Genomic DNA, 17779 nt, shown 5'->3' with positions numbered 1-17779 from the left:
CAGTTTTGAGAGCTGAACATCCCAACTCATCACAAAGATAAGCTCTCAGAGCAGAATTGGGCTATTCAGCCCATCGAATCTGCTCTGCCATTTGATCGTGGCTGATATGTTTCTTAAACCCATTCTCCTGCCTTCCCATATCCCATGATCAGCTTAAATGAGTTTTTTGCTTCCGTTTTCACCAAGGAAAGGGAACTTGTTGTCAATGAAAACTGAGAGGAGCTGGGATACAGGCTTGACCAGATCAAGATTGATGAAGTTGATGTACTAGAAATTTTGAAAAACATTAAGATTGATAAGTCTCCAGGGGCAGACCAGATTCATCCTAGGCTGCTCTGAGAAGCAAGAAAGGAGGTTGCTAAGCCACTGGCAAGAATATTTGCCACCTCACTCTCCACAGGAGTCGTACCGGAAGATTGGAAGGAGGCGAATGTTGTTCCTCTTTTCAAGAAGGGTAATAGGGAAATCCTTGGCAATTACAGACCAGTCAGTCTTACGTCTGTGGTCAGCAAAGTTTTGGAAAGAATTCTGAGGGATAGGATTTATGACTATTTGGCAAAGCATAGCATGATTAAAGGCAGTCAGCATGACTTTGTGAGGGGCAGATCATGCCTCACAAATCTTATTGAGTTCTTTGAGGAGGTGTCAAGACAGGTCGCCGATGGTTGAGCAGTGAATGTGGTGTATATGGACTTCAGCAAGGCATTTGATAAGGTTCCCCATGGTAGGCTCATTCATAAAGTCAGGAAGCATGGGATACAGGGAGATTTGGCTATCTGGATTCAGAATTGGCTGGCAGACAGAAGGCAGAGAGTGGTTGTAGATGGGAGGTATTCTGCCTGGAGGTCAGTGTTGAGTGGGGTCCCGCAGGGCTCTGTTCTTGGGCCTCTGTTCTTTGTAGTTTTTATAAATGACTTGGACGAGGAGGTTGAGGGGTGGGTTAGTAAATTTGCAGATGACATTAAGGTTGGGGGTGTCGTTGATAGTATAGAGGGCTACTGCAGACTGCAGCGTGACATAGACAGAATGCAGAGCTGGGCTGAGAAATGGCAGATGGAGTTCAACCTGGATAAATGCAAAGTGATGCATTTTGGAAGGTTGAACTCGAATGCTGAATATAGGATTAAAGACAGGATTCTTGGTAGTGTGGAGGAACAGAGGGATCTGGGTGTGCAAGTACATAGATCCCTCAAAGTTGCCACCCAAGTGGATAGGGTTGTTAAAAAAGCATATGGTGTTTTAGCTTTCATTAACAGGGGGATCGAGTTTAAGAGCTGTGAGGTTTTGCTGCAGCTCTACAAGTCCCTGGTGAGGCCACACTTGGAATATTGTGTCCAGTTCTGGTCGCCCCACTATAGGAAAGATACAGAGGCTTTGGGGAGGGTGCAAAGAAAGTTTACCAGGATGCTGTCTGGACTGGAGGGCTTGCCTTATTAAGAAAGGTTGAATAAGCTCGGACTTTTCTCTCTGGAGAGAAGGAGAAAGAGAAGAGACCAGATCAAGATGTACAAAATAATGAGAGGAATACATAGAATCAATAGCCAGAGACCTTTCCCCAAGGCAGGATTGACTGGTACGAGAAGTCATAGTTTGAAGATATTAGGGGAAAGGTATAAAGGAGATGTCAGAGGTAGGTTCTTTACGCAAAGAGTTGTGAATGCGTGGAATGTGTTGCCAGCTGTGGTGGTGGAAGCAGAGTCATTGGGGACATTTAAGTGACTGCAGGACATGCACATGGATAGCAGTGAGTTGAGGGGTGCGTAGGTTAAGTTACTATATTTGCCATTAGGATTAAATCTCGGCACAACATCGTGGGCCAAAGGACCTGTTCTGTGCTGTACTTTTCTATGTCCTATGATTCCTTTACTAATCAAGAACCTGCCTGTTTCAAAGGCACTAAATGCTTTCGCCTCAAACAGCCTTTGCAGCAATGAATTCCACTGATTCACCATCCTCTATCTGAAGAAATTCCTCCTCATCTCAACTCTAAAGGACTGTACCTTCACTCTGAGGCTCTGCCCTCAGGTTCTAGTCTCTCCTACTAATGGTAACATCTCTGTACGTCCATTCTATCTAAACAACTCTGTATGCTATAAACATCAATGAGAGAGCCCCGTCTTCTTCTAAATACCATTGAGTACAGACCCAGAGTCCTCAAACACTCCTCATGTGACAAGCCCTTCATTCCTGAGATCTGTCTTGTGAACCTCCTGTAGACACCTGCAAGGCCAGAACATCCTTCCTTAGATACAGGAGCCAAATTGTTCTCAATATTCTAAATGAGGCATGAGCAGTGCCTTGTCCAACCTCAGTAGTACATCTCTGCTCTTGTTTTCTTGCTCTGTTGAAGTGAATACTAACAATGCATTGCCTTCCTAACTGCCAATTTTTTAACCTGCATGTTAATCCTGAACTAGGACTTGCAAGTCCCTTTGTGACTCAGATTTCCAAGGCCTTCTCCATTTAGAAAATAATCTACACCTCTACTCTTCTCACATTCACACCTTTCTCATAATTTCCCATGTTGTATTCCATCTGCCACTCTCTAAGCCTGTTCCAATCCTTCTGTGGTCTTCTGTAGCCTATCTGTCCACCTATCTTTGTGTCATCTGCAAACTTAACAATGCCCTCAGTTCCTTTGTTCGGATCATTTTGTGTATATAGCGAATAGTTATGGTCCCAATACTGACCTCTGGAAACTCCATTAGTCACCAGCTGCTATCCTGAAAAAGATCCCTTTATCCCCATTCTCTGCTTTCTGTTGGTCAGCCAATCCCCTATCCATTACCTCGCCCCTAACATTATGGTTCTTATCTTGATTCACAGCCTCCTGTGCAGCACCTTGTGAAAGGCCTTCTGGAAATCAAAATAGATCATGTCCACAGGCTGTCCTTTGTTTAACTTGCTCATTATTTCATCAAAGAGTTCCAACAGATTTGTAAGGCATGACCTCCCTTTGACAAAGCCATGCTGACTTATCTCTGTTTTACCAAGCATGTCCATGTACTCCACAATCTCATTCTTAATAATGGACTCTAAAACCTTGAGGTCCGCCTAACCAGCCTAATCATGCTATTATTTATGAAATGTGTTGTTAATACAACCTTGATGAGAGATTCATACATTTTTATGATGACTGCTATCAGGTGGCCTGTGGTTTCTTGGTGTTACATTTGTTCGCTTCCAATCTGTTGTGCTGATTCTATGATCTGGGGAATTTTGGAAAAGCTCTAATCGTGGATTCACTATCATGGCAGATACCTCTTTAAGAACCCAAGCATGTAGCCCATCATTGCCTCAGGACTTATCAGATTTTAGTTCCTTCGGTTTCTCCAGTACCTCTTCTCAGCGACATTAATTACCTTAACTTACTTGGTCTTCTTTAGGATTTGGAGATGCCAGTGTTGGACTGGGGTGTACAAAGTTAAAAATCACACATCAGGTTAAAGTCCAACAGGTTTAATTGGAAGCACACTAGCTTTCAGAGCGTTGCTCCTTCATCAGGTGGTAGTGGACTACCACCTGATGAAGGAGCGACGCCCCGAAAGCTAGTGTGCTTCTAATTAAACCTGTTGGACTTTAACCTGGTGTTATGTGATTTTTAACTTGGTCTTCTTCAATTCATTGATTACCCTCTATTCATGGTAAGTAATTTATCTCCTAATGTAAAGACAATCACAGTTGATTGTTATGAGTTGACATCACGTTGTCATGGGGCTATGAAGTGCTATGAGATGGAGGACATGAGGTACCATGACAAACCATGTGGAGAGGGTAGGAGGGAAATATGATTGATGTGATTAGGAGAATTTACCTTGTTGTTTTCCTTAAAACGTCAATACAGAGCCCATTCACCAAGGCCCACGTCCCCACCCAGCAGACTCCACACTTCGAGTCATAGAGCTGTATAACATAGACACAGACCCTTCAGTCCAACTGGTCTATGCTGACCAAATATCTTAAAATAATCTAGTCCCATTTGCCAACATTTGGCCTATATCCCTCTGATATCTTCTTATTTATATACTCATCCAGATAACTTTTAAATTTAGTTGTGCCAGCCTCCACCACTTCCTCTGGTAGTTCATTCCTTGCATGCACCACCCTCCTTGTGAACCCTTTAAAAGGGTTATCCTTTTAAATTTTTTCCTACTCACCTTAATCCTATGCCCTCTAGTTTTAGACTCCCGCATCCTGAGGAAAAGACCTTATCTATTTATCTTATCCATGCCCCTCATGATTTTATGAATCTCTACAAGGTCACCCCTCCAGAGAAAACAGCCCCTGCTTATTCAGCCTCTTCCTATAGCTCAAACCCTGCAACCCTGGCAACATCCTTGTAAGTCTTTTCTGACCCCTTTCAAGTTTCACAACATCCTTCCTATAGCAGGGAGACAAGAACTGCATGCAGTATTCTAAAAGTAGCCAAACCAATACCCTGTACAGCTGCAACATGACCTCCCAACTCTTTTCCTCAATGCATAACCAGTAAAGGCAAGCATACCAAATGCCTTCTTCACTATCCTGTCCACCTGCGACTCCACATTCAAAGAACTATGCACCTGCACTCCAACATCTCTCTGTTCAGCAACACACTCCAGAACCTTACCGTTAAGTGAGGAAATCCTGCCCCAATTTGCTCTGAAATGCAGCATCTCACATTTATCTAAATTAAACTCCATCTGCCTCTCCCTGGCCCATTGGCCCATCTGACCAAGATCCTGTTGTACTCTCAGGTAATCTACCTTAATGTCCACTACACCTCAAATTTTGGTGTCACCTGGAAACATACTAACCATACCCACTATGTTCACATCCAAATCATTTGAATAAATGATGAAAAGCAGTGGACACAGCACTGGTCTTTGTGGCACACAGCCGGTCACAGGCCTCCAGTCTGAGAAATAACCCTTCACCACCACTGTCTGTCTTCTACCTTCGAGCCAGTTCTGTATCCAAATGGCTACTTCTCTCTGTATTCCATGTAATCTAACCTTTCTAACCAGTCTACCATGAGGAACCTTGCTAAACGTCTGACTAAAGTCCATATGGATCATGTCCCTTGCTCTTCCCTCATCAATTTATTCCCTCTTCAAAAAAACTCAAATTAGTGAGACACAGTTTCCCAGGCACTAAGCCATGTTGACTATCCCTAATCGGTACTTGCCTTTCCAAATACATGTAAATCCTATCCCTCGGTATTCCCTTCAACAACTTGCCCACCATTGATGTCAGGCTCACTGGACCTAGTTCCCTGGTTTTTCCTTGCCACCTTTTTTAAATAGCAGCACCACATTAGCCAACTTCCAGTTTTCTGGCAACTCACCTGTGATTAGATTAGATTACTTTAGATTAGATTACTTACAGTGTGGAAACAGGCCCTTCGGCCCAACAAGTCCACACCGCCCCGCCAAAGCGCAACCCACCCATACCCCTACATTTACCCCTTACCTAACACTACGGGCAATTTAGCATGGCCAATTCACCTGACCTGCACATCTTTGGACTGTGGGAGGAAACCGGAGCACCCGGAGGAAACCCACACAGACACGGGGAGAACGTGCAAACTCCACACAGTCAGTCGCCTGAGGCGGGAATTGAACCCGGGTCTCTGGCGCTGTGAGGCAGCAGTGCTAACCACTGTGCCACCGTGCCGCCCACAATGCTACAAATATCTCAGCAAGGGGCCCAGCAATCACTTCACAAGCTTCCCACACAGGTTTAGGGCACAGTGGATCTGGTCCCAGGGACTTATCCCCTTTTATACATTTTAAGACATCCTGCACCACCACCTCTGTAATATGGACATTTTTGAAGATGTTGCTATTTATTTCCCCATGGTCTCCATCTTCAATATCCTTCTCCACACTGAACACTGATGCAAAATATCCATTTAGTATTTCCCCTATCTCCTGTAGTTCCACACACAGGTGGCCTTGCTGATCTTTAAGGGGCTCTATTCTCCCCCTAGTTACTCTTTTGTCCTCAATGTATTTTTAGAATCCCTTTGGATTCTCCTTAACCCTACTTGCCAAAGCAATCTCATGTCCCCTTTTTTCCCTCCTGATTTTCCTCTTCAGTATACTCCTACTGCCTTTGTACTCTTCTAAGGATTCACTCAATCCCTGCTGTCTATACCTGACATATGCTTCCTTCTTGTTCTTGACCAAAACCTCAGTTTCTCAAGTCATCTAGCATTACCAACACCTCCCAGCATTGCCCTTCACCCTAACAGGAGCATTCTTTCTCTGGACTCGCATAACCTCATTTTTGAAGGCTTCCCATTTTCCAGTCATCCCTTTACCTGCAAATATCTGCCCCCAAACAACTTTTGAAAGTGCTTGCCTAATACCATCAAAATTTGCCTTCCTCCAATTTAGAACATTAACTTTTAGATCCGATCTATCCTTTTCCATCACTACTTAAAACTAACACAATTATGTTCACTGGCCGCAAAGTGCTCCCCCACTGACACCTCAGTTACCTGCCCTGCCTTAATTCCCAAGAGTAGGTCAAGTTCTGCACCTTATTTAATAGGTACACCCACATACTGAATCAGAAAAGTTTCTTGTACACATTTAATAAATTCCTCTCTATCCAAGCTCTTAACACTATGTCAGTCCCAGTCTATGTCTGGTAAGTTAAAATACCCTACACAGAACTGAGATTTCCTTAAAAAAATTGTTTCTTAATTTCCCGCTGACTATTGGGGTGGGGAGGGGTGATGGGGTGGGGTGGGAGGGCTGTCTGTACACAATCCCAATAAGGAGATCATCCCTTATTTCTCAGTTCCACCAAAATAATTTCCCTAGGCGTATTCCCAGGAATATCCTCCCCAAGCATAGCTGTAATGTTATTCCTAACCAATAACAGCACTCTGTCCTCTCTTGTCCCCCTTTCAATTTTTCCTATAGCATCTATATCCTGGAACATTAAGCTGTCATTCCTGTCCATGCCCTGAGGTCATCTGCCTTCCCTGTTAAGCCTCTTGGACTGAAATAAATGCAGTTTAATTTATCAGTCTTAACCTCATTTTTTGCTTTGTTCCTGCCTGCTCTTTTGACTTGCCCCTTTTCCCAACTACACCAGTCTCAGACTGATCTCTTTCCTCATTATCTCTCTGGTCCCCCCTTTATAATTTAAATTCTCCTGACCAACTGTAGCAAATCTCCCCACCAGTATATTAGTCCCTTTCCTATTCAGATGCAATTCATCCTTATACAGGTCACTTCCACCCCAGAAGAGATTCCAATGATCCAGAAAATATGAATCCTTCTCCCCTGCACTAGATCCTCAGCCACACATTCATCTGCTCTACCCTCCTACTTCTACCCTCACTAGCTGGTGGTACTGGGATTAAAACAGATATTGCTACCTTCATGGACCTACTTTTTAATCCTGCCAACTTTCCTGTATTCTCTCCTCAGAATCTTGTCCTTTTCTCTTCCTGTGTTATTAGTTCCAATGCTTACAATGACCTCCTGTTGATTTCTCTACCCTTTGAGAATATTCTGCACCCTCTCCGAGATATCTAGCAAGGCAGCACATCATTCTGATGTCTTGTTGTCAGCCACAGAAACGTCTGTGCCTCTGACTACAGTAAGCCCTATCACAATCAATCGCTTGGAATCAGACATACCCCTTGTTACAGTAGAGGCAGACTCATTACCAGAAATCTGGCTGTCAGTGCTACATTCCAAAGTCAGCTGTGAATTTCACTGTTTATTTTTCTTGCACAAACTCCAATGTCCAGAGATACTTGAAACTAAGCTGCAGAGACAGTCAGCTGTATAGGTTTAGTTCTTTGTTTGTATCACTTCCCACATGATCACTGCTTTGTCTCTCTTCCCCCTTTTTTAAAATGTTGTTGTTTAGTTACCTTTCTTTTTCAAAGTTCCAAAATAATGCAACAGCTTATGAAATAGTACAATAGACTGCTCCTAAAATTTGAGGAATTCAGCTCCAACAGTGAAAGTACCTCAAAAAAAAGGAGCAAGACTTACAGCCACAGTTTTTTCCCATTCTCTGTTCTGGGGTCTTCCAGTCCATTTTCTATATTCCTATTTTTAACAACTTAACACATGAAAGGAAGATTTAGCCTCCAGATCATGAAGTAGCATGTGGATAGCTTAATAAGAGTGAGAAATCAAAGCACTTTTGGGTTTAATTCCCAATTCCATGTCCCCTTTTGTCTTTATTGCTCTCATGGATCAGGCAAACCTGATACATAGTGGAGACTTTATACCAGATGAAAACCCAACTGACTGCCTAACTGGAGAGTGAATGAGTAAACTGGTGTATGGTAAGCACAAGTCCTTTGATAGTGCATTATCAGAAGGAACCTCCTTTGATGATTCATCTTCCAAATGCCATTGTCCGGCTGCAATGCCTTACTTTGAAAATGGTCAAACTTCACAGGTTGCTAAAATTGAATTAACATGAATGAATGTTCTGTGATATGGGCCTTGCTGATATTTAATTGTGTAACTAGATAGCTGGAAAGTGCCTATTTCCTAAGGCAATAAATGATAAAACTCCATTGATTTCCAGCATTTCAACTTCTGCAGCTGTGAACTGTGAGATTTCTGGAGGACCATCTAAGTTTGTTTGTTCTTAATTGTGTCTATGTTCTAGTCTCTTACAGCAGGGAAAGAACAAAGCTACAAGTAAACATCATGCCTTATGCACAATTGACAATAGAGTGTATTTGATGAGGGGTAACAATTGGGGGAGGCATGAAATTGTATGAAAGTAAGGATTAATGGCATGGTGGGTGTGTGGAATAGAGTCTCAGGAGTGCATAAAAAGATAATGATGGGTACAAGGTAAGTGGGTGTGCAAATTACTGTCATAAATTAGACTTGATCAGGTACAATGAGATGGGATAAGATACAGCATAATGTTAGGTAAATATTTGATTGTATTCACCTTTCCTGAATGAGTTACATAATTAAGTTGCTGCCTTTGCCATGAATCCAAAACCACGAAATAACACTCTCCCTAAGGGCATCATGTGTCAATCTACAACACGTGGACTGCAGTGGTTCAAGAAGCCAACTCCCACCACCTTCAAGAGTAACTAGGGATGGGCAATAAATGTTGACCAGCCTGCATTATCCACGACTCAGTGAATAAAAAGTAAGCATTCTTTTGCATGAATTAGGAGCCCAAAAAAGTCTTATCTAAATTTAGACTTTTAAACAAAGGATAGAACTGTTTGTTAAATTTAGCTATTGCAGAACCAGATAAGCAGACAGTGAAAAAAGATAGCCATTGGAATTGTTGGAAAAGAGGCATTGCAGAGTCAACACTGCATCTTCCTCTGAAGAGAACCAGAGAAGTCCTGCTTAGATATATAAGTACTGGAGGATCAACTTCCTGTTAAACTTTATAATTCAACTCCTACAGTTGATATCTTATAAGCAACTACCACAAGAATGAGTTGGCCTTTTCATTAGTTGGTGCCATGACAAGGATAAAGACTGAAGTCTTACAGGCTGAACTGTGTAACTGGATAATAGAGCTTGTTATTGTTTCAGTGCTCATTGAAGCTTTCCAGAAAGATCTCTTGGAGGGAAAAAAGGAAACAGCATCAATACACTGCTAAAAGATGGCAGAAAACATGAAGGCATCGCAGCTGGACAACAACTTCTGCAAGCATTAGTATGATAGTTAGGATTCATAAATCTTGCAAAATTTGTGGGAAGTGCAATTTATTACACCCATCACACAGCTGCCTTCTAACATCATGCAGGTCATGGAGCTGTTCTGGCCAAGTGAGGAAGGCTGAGTGGTTCCCCTCTTTTTAAATACCCCATTGCTCAGCCACAACAAACTATTTTTATTTCTTTTCTAGCATGTAACTACTGCACTTTAATTAATCTTGTTAACTATTTGAGAGAGAGCCAATTCCAAGGTTTTCTTCAGTAAAAAGAGTGGAGTTTATTACCTATTAAAAACAAGTAAAGTAAGAAAACACATAAACAGATGTACACCCTTGGTTAATAAAGTCTGTGGATACCAGGATTATTTTGTAGGAGGTAAAGCTCTGTCCTTCTTTCTTACATACAGATTAGGCAGTTTCTCAACTTTGTTAAGTATTACCACCTTAAACTTGCTTTCAAATATGAATTATACTGGTGCTGGGAGCCGATATCCAGATGTATCATTCTGGAGTGTAGTATAACAAAAAGAACATGTTTTTCCACTTACACTTGAAACAAATGCTTAGGCAATGCAAATGTTTCACTAGGTGAGACCACTATATTTGGGCTAGAGTCATACAACATCGAGTGAGACCCTTCGAACCATTGTGATTGCATTGATCATCAAGCATAAGAACAAGAGTAGGCCATTCAGCCCCTCATGCCTCTTTTGCATTTGATGAGATAATGGCTGATCTGTGGCCTAACTCCAGATACATACCTTTGACCCATGTCTCTTAATACCATGGCTTAACAAAAACTTTTCTATCTCAGATTTAAAATTAACAGCTAATCTAACATCAACTACCATTTGTGGAAGAGAGTTCTAAACCTCTACCATTCTTTGTATGTAGAAGTACTTCTAACATTTCTCCTGAACAATCTGGCCCTAATGTTTAGTCTATGCCTTAGTGCCTCTTAGTTCTAGAATTGTCAACGAGTGAAGATAGCTTATATAGAATCATAGAATTTTACATTACAGAATCTTTATCTACTGAAAAGAAACTGTAAATCAGATACAAAAACAGAAGTTACTGGAAAAGCTCAGTAGGTCTGACAGCTTTAAAGAGAAATCAGAGTTAACATTTTGGATCTGCTGACCCTTCCACAGAATTTTTATCTACCTTTTTTCCTATTAATACCTTGAAAACTTCAATCAGCTAACACCTTTACCAACAAATCTTTTGAGAAACAGGCTTAATTTGTATAATGTCTCCTCATAACAATTCATGAGGTCCAGGTATTATTCTTGTAAATCTGTGTTGTACTCATTCCTGAGGTTTGGTGGCCAGAACTGCTCCAAGTAGGAACTCCAAATAGGATCTAACTTTATACTCTGATCCCATTTTCAAGCACAGGATCCATAGCATTGTTCATCTAGGTATCCTAAGTGTGCACTGAGCTTAGATCCTACAAAACCTGAACACCTAATGGAGCAACAGTGATGAGAAACAGAAGCCAGCCAAAGGAGATGTACAGTATTCCAACTGTGCATAGTACACAAACACATGTACTCTTGCATAATAAGATTCTTTAGACTGTCATAACATAAAACCAACACTCCAACAAAACGAACAAGATCAAAACATCTACAAGTTGAGAAGAGCCAAATGTGAACTTTAAATCTCTGTAAGATTAGAGGTTTGCAGTGAAGTGATAATGTCCCTATCTCTCACCTAGAAAGTCCAGATTCAAATCCCATCTATTCCAGAGGTCTGTCATAAAATATCAGAAAAGGTTGCTTTAAAGTAACATGCTATCAGTTTATTGGAAGGCCGTCAAACCACTGATACATTATATAAACTGTAAAATTTATTAATTCCACAATTCTTCTGTGTGAACAGTTTTGCACCTACCTGATATAGTACATATATAATCTCACTCTTGTATGTAATTTTATCCTGGAAGAAAGAGGCCTGAGTATTTTGTAAGACATGAGTGTGCTAATAAACCAAGGACTAGGTTGATATCAGATGACCAGGAACCATGAGGACTCCATGCAGCAGCACACTAGACTAAGGATGCATGTAGAAGTTGCTTGAAACTGCAATTTGTCAGTTTATCTGTTTAGTCAATGTGTTTGAAATTTTCAGATAAATTGAATGTACTTACTACTGCAGAATAAGGATAGTAATTCTGTATTAAGGACGAAAACACAACACACTTGGATTCAATACATTTGTCCATGTTTGGATTAAGGTTGCAGTGAGGAGCTGAGTGGCCCTGATAGAACATAATCTGAGCATTGATAAACAGATTATTTCTGATTAAGTGCAACTTGATATCAATATTAATGACCCCTTCCATCAGTTTGCTGAAAATCAATACTGGTGCAATGGTAGTTAGGTAGGATTTTTGCTTTTTGTGAACAGGACACATCTGGGCAATTTTTCACATTGTCAGGTAAATGTCTGAGTTCTAGCTGCACTGGAGCAAATTGTCTGAGACTGCAGTAAGTTCTGGAACACAAGCCTTCAGTGGAATGTTATTAGAATTTTTACAGTACCTATTTCTTAATAGTGTGTGGAGTGAATTAATACTGGCATGTGTGATGCTTGGACCTAAGGAGGGGGCTGAGATTAATCTTCCGCTTGGAAATTTTTCTGAAGATTATTACAAATGCTTGTACCAAATGTGTGATCCAAGATGGCAGCAGAGTAGGGCTCCTCACCAGAGCTCATCCGCTCCAACCACATTTCTTTCTTCTTTATTTGCTTCTCTTTCTTTCTATCGGTCCTTTGGTCGTTGGAGCTCTGTTGTGGAGGTGGTGATGACAGCAGCTGGGGGCATTGATGGTCAGCCATGAAGTAGCTGGTCGCCACCAGTGACATCGCAGCTTCATTGTTGTCTGAAGTGGTGCCAGAGTGAGACCCTACAGCGAGGCGGCTGACACGGCAATGGAGGATAGCAGTGATTGGAGCCCAGCGATGGTCAGCAATGAGGTAGCAGCAGTCAGCATTGAAAGATGGCAGCAGAGGCAATCAGTTGGAGACGTCTCTCCCAGTGCTTGGTTAAGTTGTCTATCATCATTTGCAACTGGATGTGGCAGCACTGCCGAGTTTAGATCTAATCCATTGGCTATGGGATAATTTAGCCCTGTCTATCATATTACCAATTATCATGTTGGACATATGGCAAATAAACATCTACCTTCAATATTAACTGAACCGCAATTACCAGCCTAAAAAAACCACAGTTTGATGTATCTGTCTAGGATAATACATAACATATAAGGACAATCCTCTGCATCGTGTTGTATTAGGTATTGTTGAATAAACCTGTGTGAAAGACCAACTGGCTGTTCATTCTCCTTTTGCCAGATGAATGCGTACCTTTTTTGTTGTCCACGTTTAGGATAGGCAACAGAGATTTGTAGTTTCTCGCATAGAATTTTCTATGAATCTTTAAGATAATCTCTAACATTGTGATAATTAGATATCCTGTAGGGCCTCAATTATTCACCATATTTAGTAATGACTTAGAGGATGAGAGAGAACACCATACATCCAGATTTGTCCATGACACAAAGATGAGTGGCATTGTAAGTAGTGCAGGTAGAATTGTAAGAGTACAAATGGATAGATGGAGTTAGGTAAAAGATCAACTATTATCTCATTGTTTCTCAATCCTGCTGTATAAACAAAATGGATTAATCCTGTTCCTGTGGTCTTGTGTGACAAAGCTTCTCCTGTAACAAGGTTATGCTGACCTTGGCTTATTTTTCAGTGAGGTCGTAAATGACAGACTCTGAAAAGTCTGGAGGTGAAGGGTTTTAGAGCCAATTTGATAATAACTAACAGAGAGTACCTCAGGCAGAAGGTGTTCATGTTTTAAAAAAAAACTTGTACAATGAAAGGGGAGTGGCCAGTTTTCCCAGCTCAGCTTTTCTTTGGTTTGATTTGGTTTTTAGCAGTAGCGTGAAAAAAGCTACTGGACCCAAAGAAGCAGGTCCAGGCTGGTACTCTCTCTCTCACAGACTTCTATCCTGTAAGGTCCTGTGTTTACGAAGGGGTCTTTATGGGAATTGTAGCAAGTATTTGGAACAGCACCATTAAATTGGGATGATCTGTTGGGTTTTCGGATAGGTTGCTATTCGATATTCTGTTTTCTATTGTTTGTGTTTCATTCAGTAATCTTGTAAGTAAATCATGTTTTGTTTAAACCTATGTGGTTTGACCAGCTGCATCACTCCTGGAATATCCATGTTACACCTGCTTAAAACGACTAGCAAAGTTAGGCTATGGGCTACCTTCTTGAAATGTTGAGGGGTCTGGCCTAGTCCATAACACTTGTAAACAGATGAAGCTTCTAGAAAACATAGGAGTAAGTTTTTTTGGCCCATTAAGTGTGCTGCACTATTCAATTTGACCATGAAATTCCCTACTTCGGTGCTATATCATAGAATCCCTACAGTGTGGAAACAGGCCATTCGGCCCAACCAGTCCACACCAACCCTCCGAAGAGTAACCCACCCAGACCCATTTCCTTACCCTATTACTGTATATTTACCCCTGACTCATGCACCTAACTTACACAATCCCTGCATACTATGGGCAATGTAGCATGGTCAGTTCACCTAATCTGCACCTCTTTGGATTGTGGGAGGAAACTGGAGCAACTGGAGGAAACCCACAGAGATACAGGGAGAATGTGAAAACTCCACATCGCCCGAGGGTGGAATCAAACCCGGGTCCTTGACACTATGAGGCAGCAGTGCTAACCGCCATGCTGCCCCTTGCTGTCTCTTCAAACCCCTTAACACCATTAGTGTTTTAAAATGTAACTATATCTTTCTTAAATCTATTCAATGGCTTACCCTTCACCATCTTTTGGGGTCGAGAATTCCACAGAGTCTCCACTCTATGGGTGAAGATATTTATCTGGATTGCAGTCCTAAATAGTCAACCCTGTATCCTGATACAGTAGCCCCTTGTTCAAGATTGCCCAGTCAGTGGTCATCAGCCCTGCATTCAGTCTGACAACCCTGTCAGAATTTTAGACATTTCAATCTGATTCCCTCTCTTCTAACCTCCAGTGAATATAGGCTTAGATGACCCAATCTCTCCTAGTATGAAAATCTGCCATCCAAGGGACCAGCCCGGTAAGTCTTCGCTGAACTCACTCGATGGCAAGAACATATTTTCTTCTGCAAGGAAATTGCAACTGCATACAATACTCCCAGTACGGACTCACCAAGATTCTGTTGCAGCTGCTGTAAGACATCATCCTCATATACTCAAATCCCCTTGCAATGAAGGCCAATATACCATTTGCCTTCCTGACTGCTTGCTGCATCTTCTAGGAGAAAGTGAGGACTGTAGACGCTGGAGATCAGAGCTGAAAATGTGTCGCTGGAAAAGCGCAGCAGGTCAGGCAGCATCCAAGGAGCAGGAGAATCGGCATTTCGGTTGTGAGCCCTTCTTCAGGAATTCCTGAAGAAGGGCTCATGCCCGAAACATCGATTCTCCTGCTCCTTGGATGCTGCCTGACCTGCTGCGCTTTTCCAACAACACATTTTCAGCTGCTTGCTGCATCTGCAAGCTTGCTTTCAGTGACTGGTATACGCAAATACCTAGGTCCCCTTGTACATTAAAATTTCCAAATCTATCACTATTTAAATAATAATTTTCTATTCTGTTTTTTACTGAAATAGAAGATAACTTTGCACTTATCCACATTATTATGTATATCTCACATTTTAACCACTCACTCAACTTATCTAAATTGCCTTGAATCCTCTAAATTCTCTTAACCATTCACAACTCCTGAGTTTTATGTCATTAGCAAACTTGGAAATATTGCATTTAATTCAAATCTAAATCGTTAATATATATTGTGAATAACCGGGACTCAAACACAGATCCTGGCAGTTTCCCGCTGGTCACCACCTCCTAATCCAAAAACAACTCATTTATACTTAGTTTGTTTCCTGTCTGCTAGCAAGTCCTCAGTCCCATACATGTATATTACCTCCGTCACATATGCTTTACTCCTGCACAGTCACCACTTAGGTAGGATTTTATCAAAAGCTTTCTGAAAATGTAAAAACAGCACATCCTTCCCTTTAATATTTTATTAGTTACATTCTCAAAAAGCTTCTGTAGGTTTGCCAAACATGATTTCCTTTCATTAATCTATGTTGACTTTGTTCTTGTTGATATTTTCTCAGTGTCCTGTTGTCTGCATTTTTAATCAGAGTGGAATTCCCTGTTTTCTAGGAGCTATGTGACTTTTCTTTGAATCTAATACTACTCTTAATATCCTTTTATTAGCAGCTTAAGTCAAAGGAGCCTTCAAGAAGGTGACTTGTTTTCTTTAAGCACATGTAAGGAATACAATGGCAAACCACCTCATGTGTTCGTTCCCTTAGTAATTTGCTCATTGACATTGAAAATTGGAAGCTCCTACGAGCAACTGAAGGAAGGAATGCGAGACTGAGGCATGGAGAATGAGTAGATCACACTATGCTTCTCTGTACATAAATTAAACAGCACCCAATGTAATATCTACTAAGTTTAACACCTAATTTTTGATTGGTTGCAGTTGACCTCCTTGCCCTTTTGAAATGGAAAGCACAGCCGGAAAGAGTGATGGACATCCTGGGAAGACTGCGTCATGTTAACGGTGAAGAAATAGTTAAAGTAAGTCAATATTCAGATTGTATTGTTCAAGGTGTTATTGCAAACCATATGCTCAGAGATTAGAGACAGTTCAAGAAATGTGTTCTGTTATTTCTTCAGGCTGGTCTCTTCATTGTTTTTAACATTGCTTCTCCCTATTCAGTTTAGCTCAACTCATCCATCCTTGCGTCACTTCATCAACTGTCCATTGCCTCTTCTCTACATCTCCCTCTTCTTTACAAACTCCATTTGTCTTTCCCTCGCCTCATCTTCAGTCCTCCACCACACTCTCTCTATTCTTAGCTCTGTTCTAGTTGTCTCCTCCTCCTTATCCTTCATCTCTCTTCCCTGCCCTCTCCTTTCTGGTCACTTGTCATCTCATCTTTCCCCTCTCACTATTATTTCTTCTCTCTAGTCTCTCCGTCTCAGTAAATGAATGCTCAAGTGGAGCAGAATACAAAATATTTACAGTGTTCTTAGTGTTGAATTTCAATTTTGGGTCTCACTGAAGCATTGTGGCCTTCACTAAGCTTCCATTATCATTTATACAGGCATAATTTGGAGGCAAAATATGAGAATCTCCAACGTATTAAGCTGAGGAGATCATTTTTGATTGAAATAAATAGATGAGTGATTCAGATTGCTGTATGAAGTTGAATAGAAAAGAGCAGAAGGTAAGATAAAGAGTAAAGAAGTAGTGATAAGGGATAAAGTTTTAAAAGTTGTTGCAGGAGAGCCTATTGAAGGAAGTAAGCAACCAAAGTTGTTGAAAAAGATTTTATCCAGTGTGAGGAGAGTCATCAACTCTGAGTAGACATATTCTTAAAACTATCGTCACATTGACATAACTCCGCAGGGGCCGATAACCAACACCAAGTCACCCTTATTAACACATGAACAGTCCTTGACTATATTTCTGCCTCATACTGAGGCAGGTACCAGAGTGTCAGTATCTCGTGACTGGATTAACAGCTCCTGTCAGGGAATTCATTTTCAGTGAGGTCCAGCCAGCTGACCTCATTACAATCACTACTTTCCTCCCACTTTAAGACCGCGGACATAGGTGATACTTTTTCTTGAAGAGCCTCCTGGGACATTTCGGCACCGAGTCATGTTCTTTTGACTCTGCATCCGTTATGGGTGGCATGTAACTCACAGAAGTCACTTCTTGTGCCATGAGCACCTCAGTAGAATTTCACTCTCATCTTCCAGTGGCAAAGGTGTCAAGGTGACTACCTCCGTCATGTCCACCTCTGATTTAGAAAACCCTTGACGGAGAGGACCATAAGACCATAAGACATAGGAGTGGAAGTAAGGCCATTCGGCCCATCGAGTCCACTCCGCCATTCAATCATGCCTGATGCGCATTTCAGCTCCACTTGCCAGCGTTCTCCCCGTAGCCCTTAATTCCTCTAGACAACAAGAACCTATTAATCTCGGCCTTGAAGACATTTA

General features: G+C 41.4%; 1 protein-coding gene across 5 annotated transcripts in view; it reads left to right on the top strand.

Annotated features, from left to right (window-relative positions):
* The window catches only part of dock3 (dedicator of cytokinesis 3), an 889649-nt gene that overhangs the window by 611569 nt on the left and 260301 nt on the right, over window positions 1-17779 (top strand). For all 5 annotated transcript variants that reach the window (XM_072582733.1, XM_072582732.1, XM_072582735.1 and 2 more), the window contains one exon: window positions 16248-16345. In XM_072582733.1, the coding sequence (XP_072438834.1) occupies window positions 16248-16345 (98 nt within the window). The remainder of the gene's footprint in view (window positions 1-16247; window positions 16346-17779) is intronic.

Source organism: Chiloscyllium punctatum, chromosome 12 (genome assembly GCF_047496795.1).
Source record: "Chiloscyllium punctatum isolate Juve2018m chromosome 12, sChiPun1.3, whole genome shotgun sequence".
Taxonomy (NCBI): domain Eukaryota; kingdom Metazoa; phylum Chordata; class Chondrichthyes; order Orectolobiformes; family Hemiscylliidae; genus Chiloscyllium; species Chiloscyllium punctatum.
Note: the sequence above shows the minus strand (reverse complement) of the source record. Positions and strands in the feature narration are given on the sequence as shown.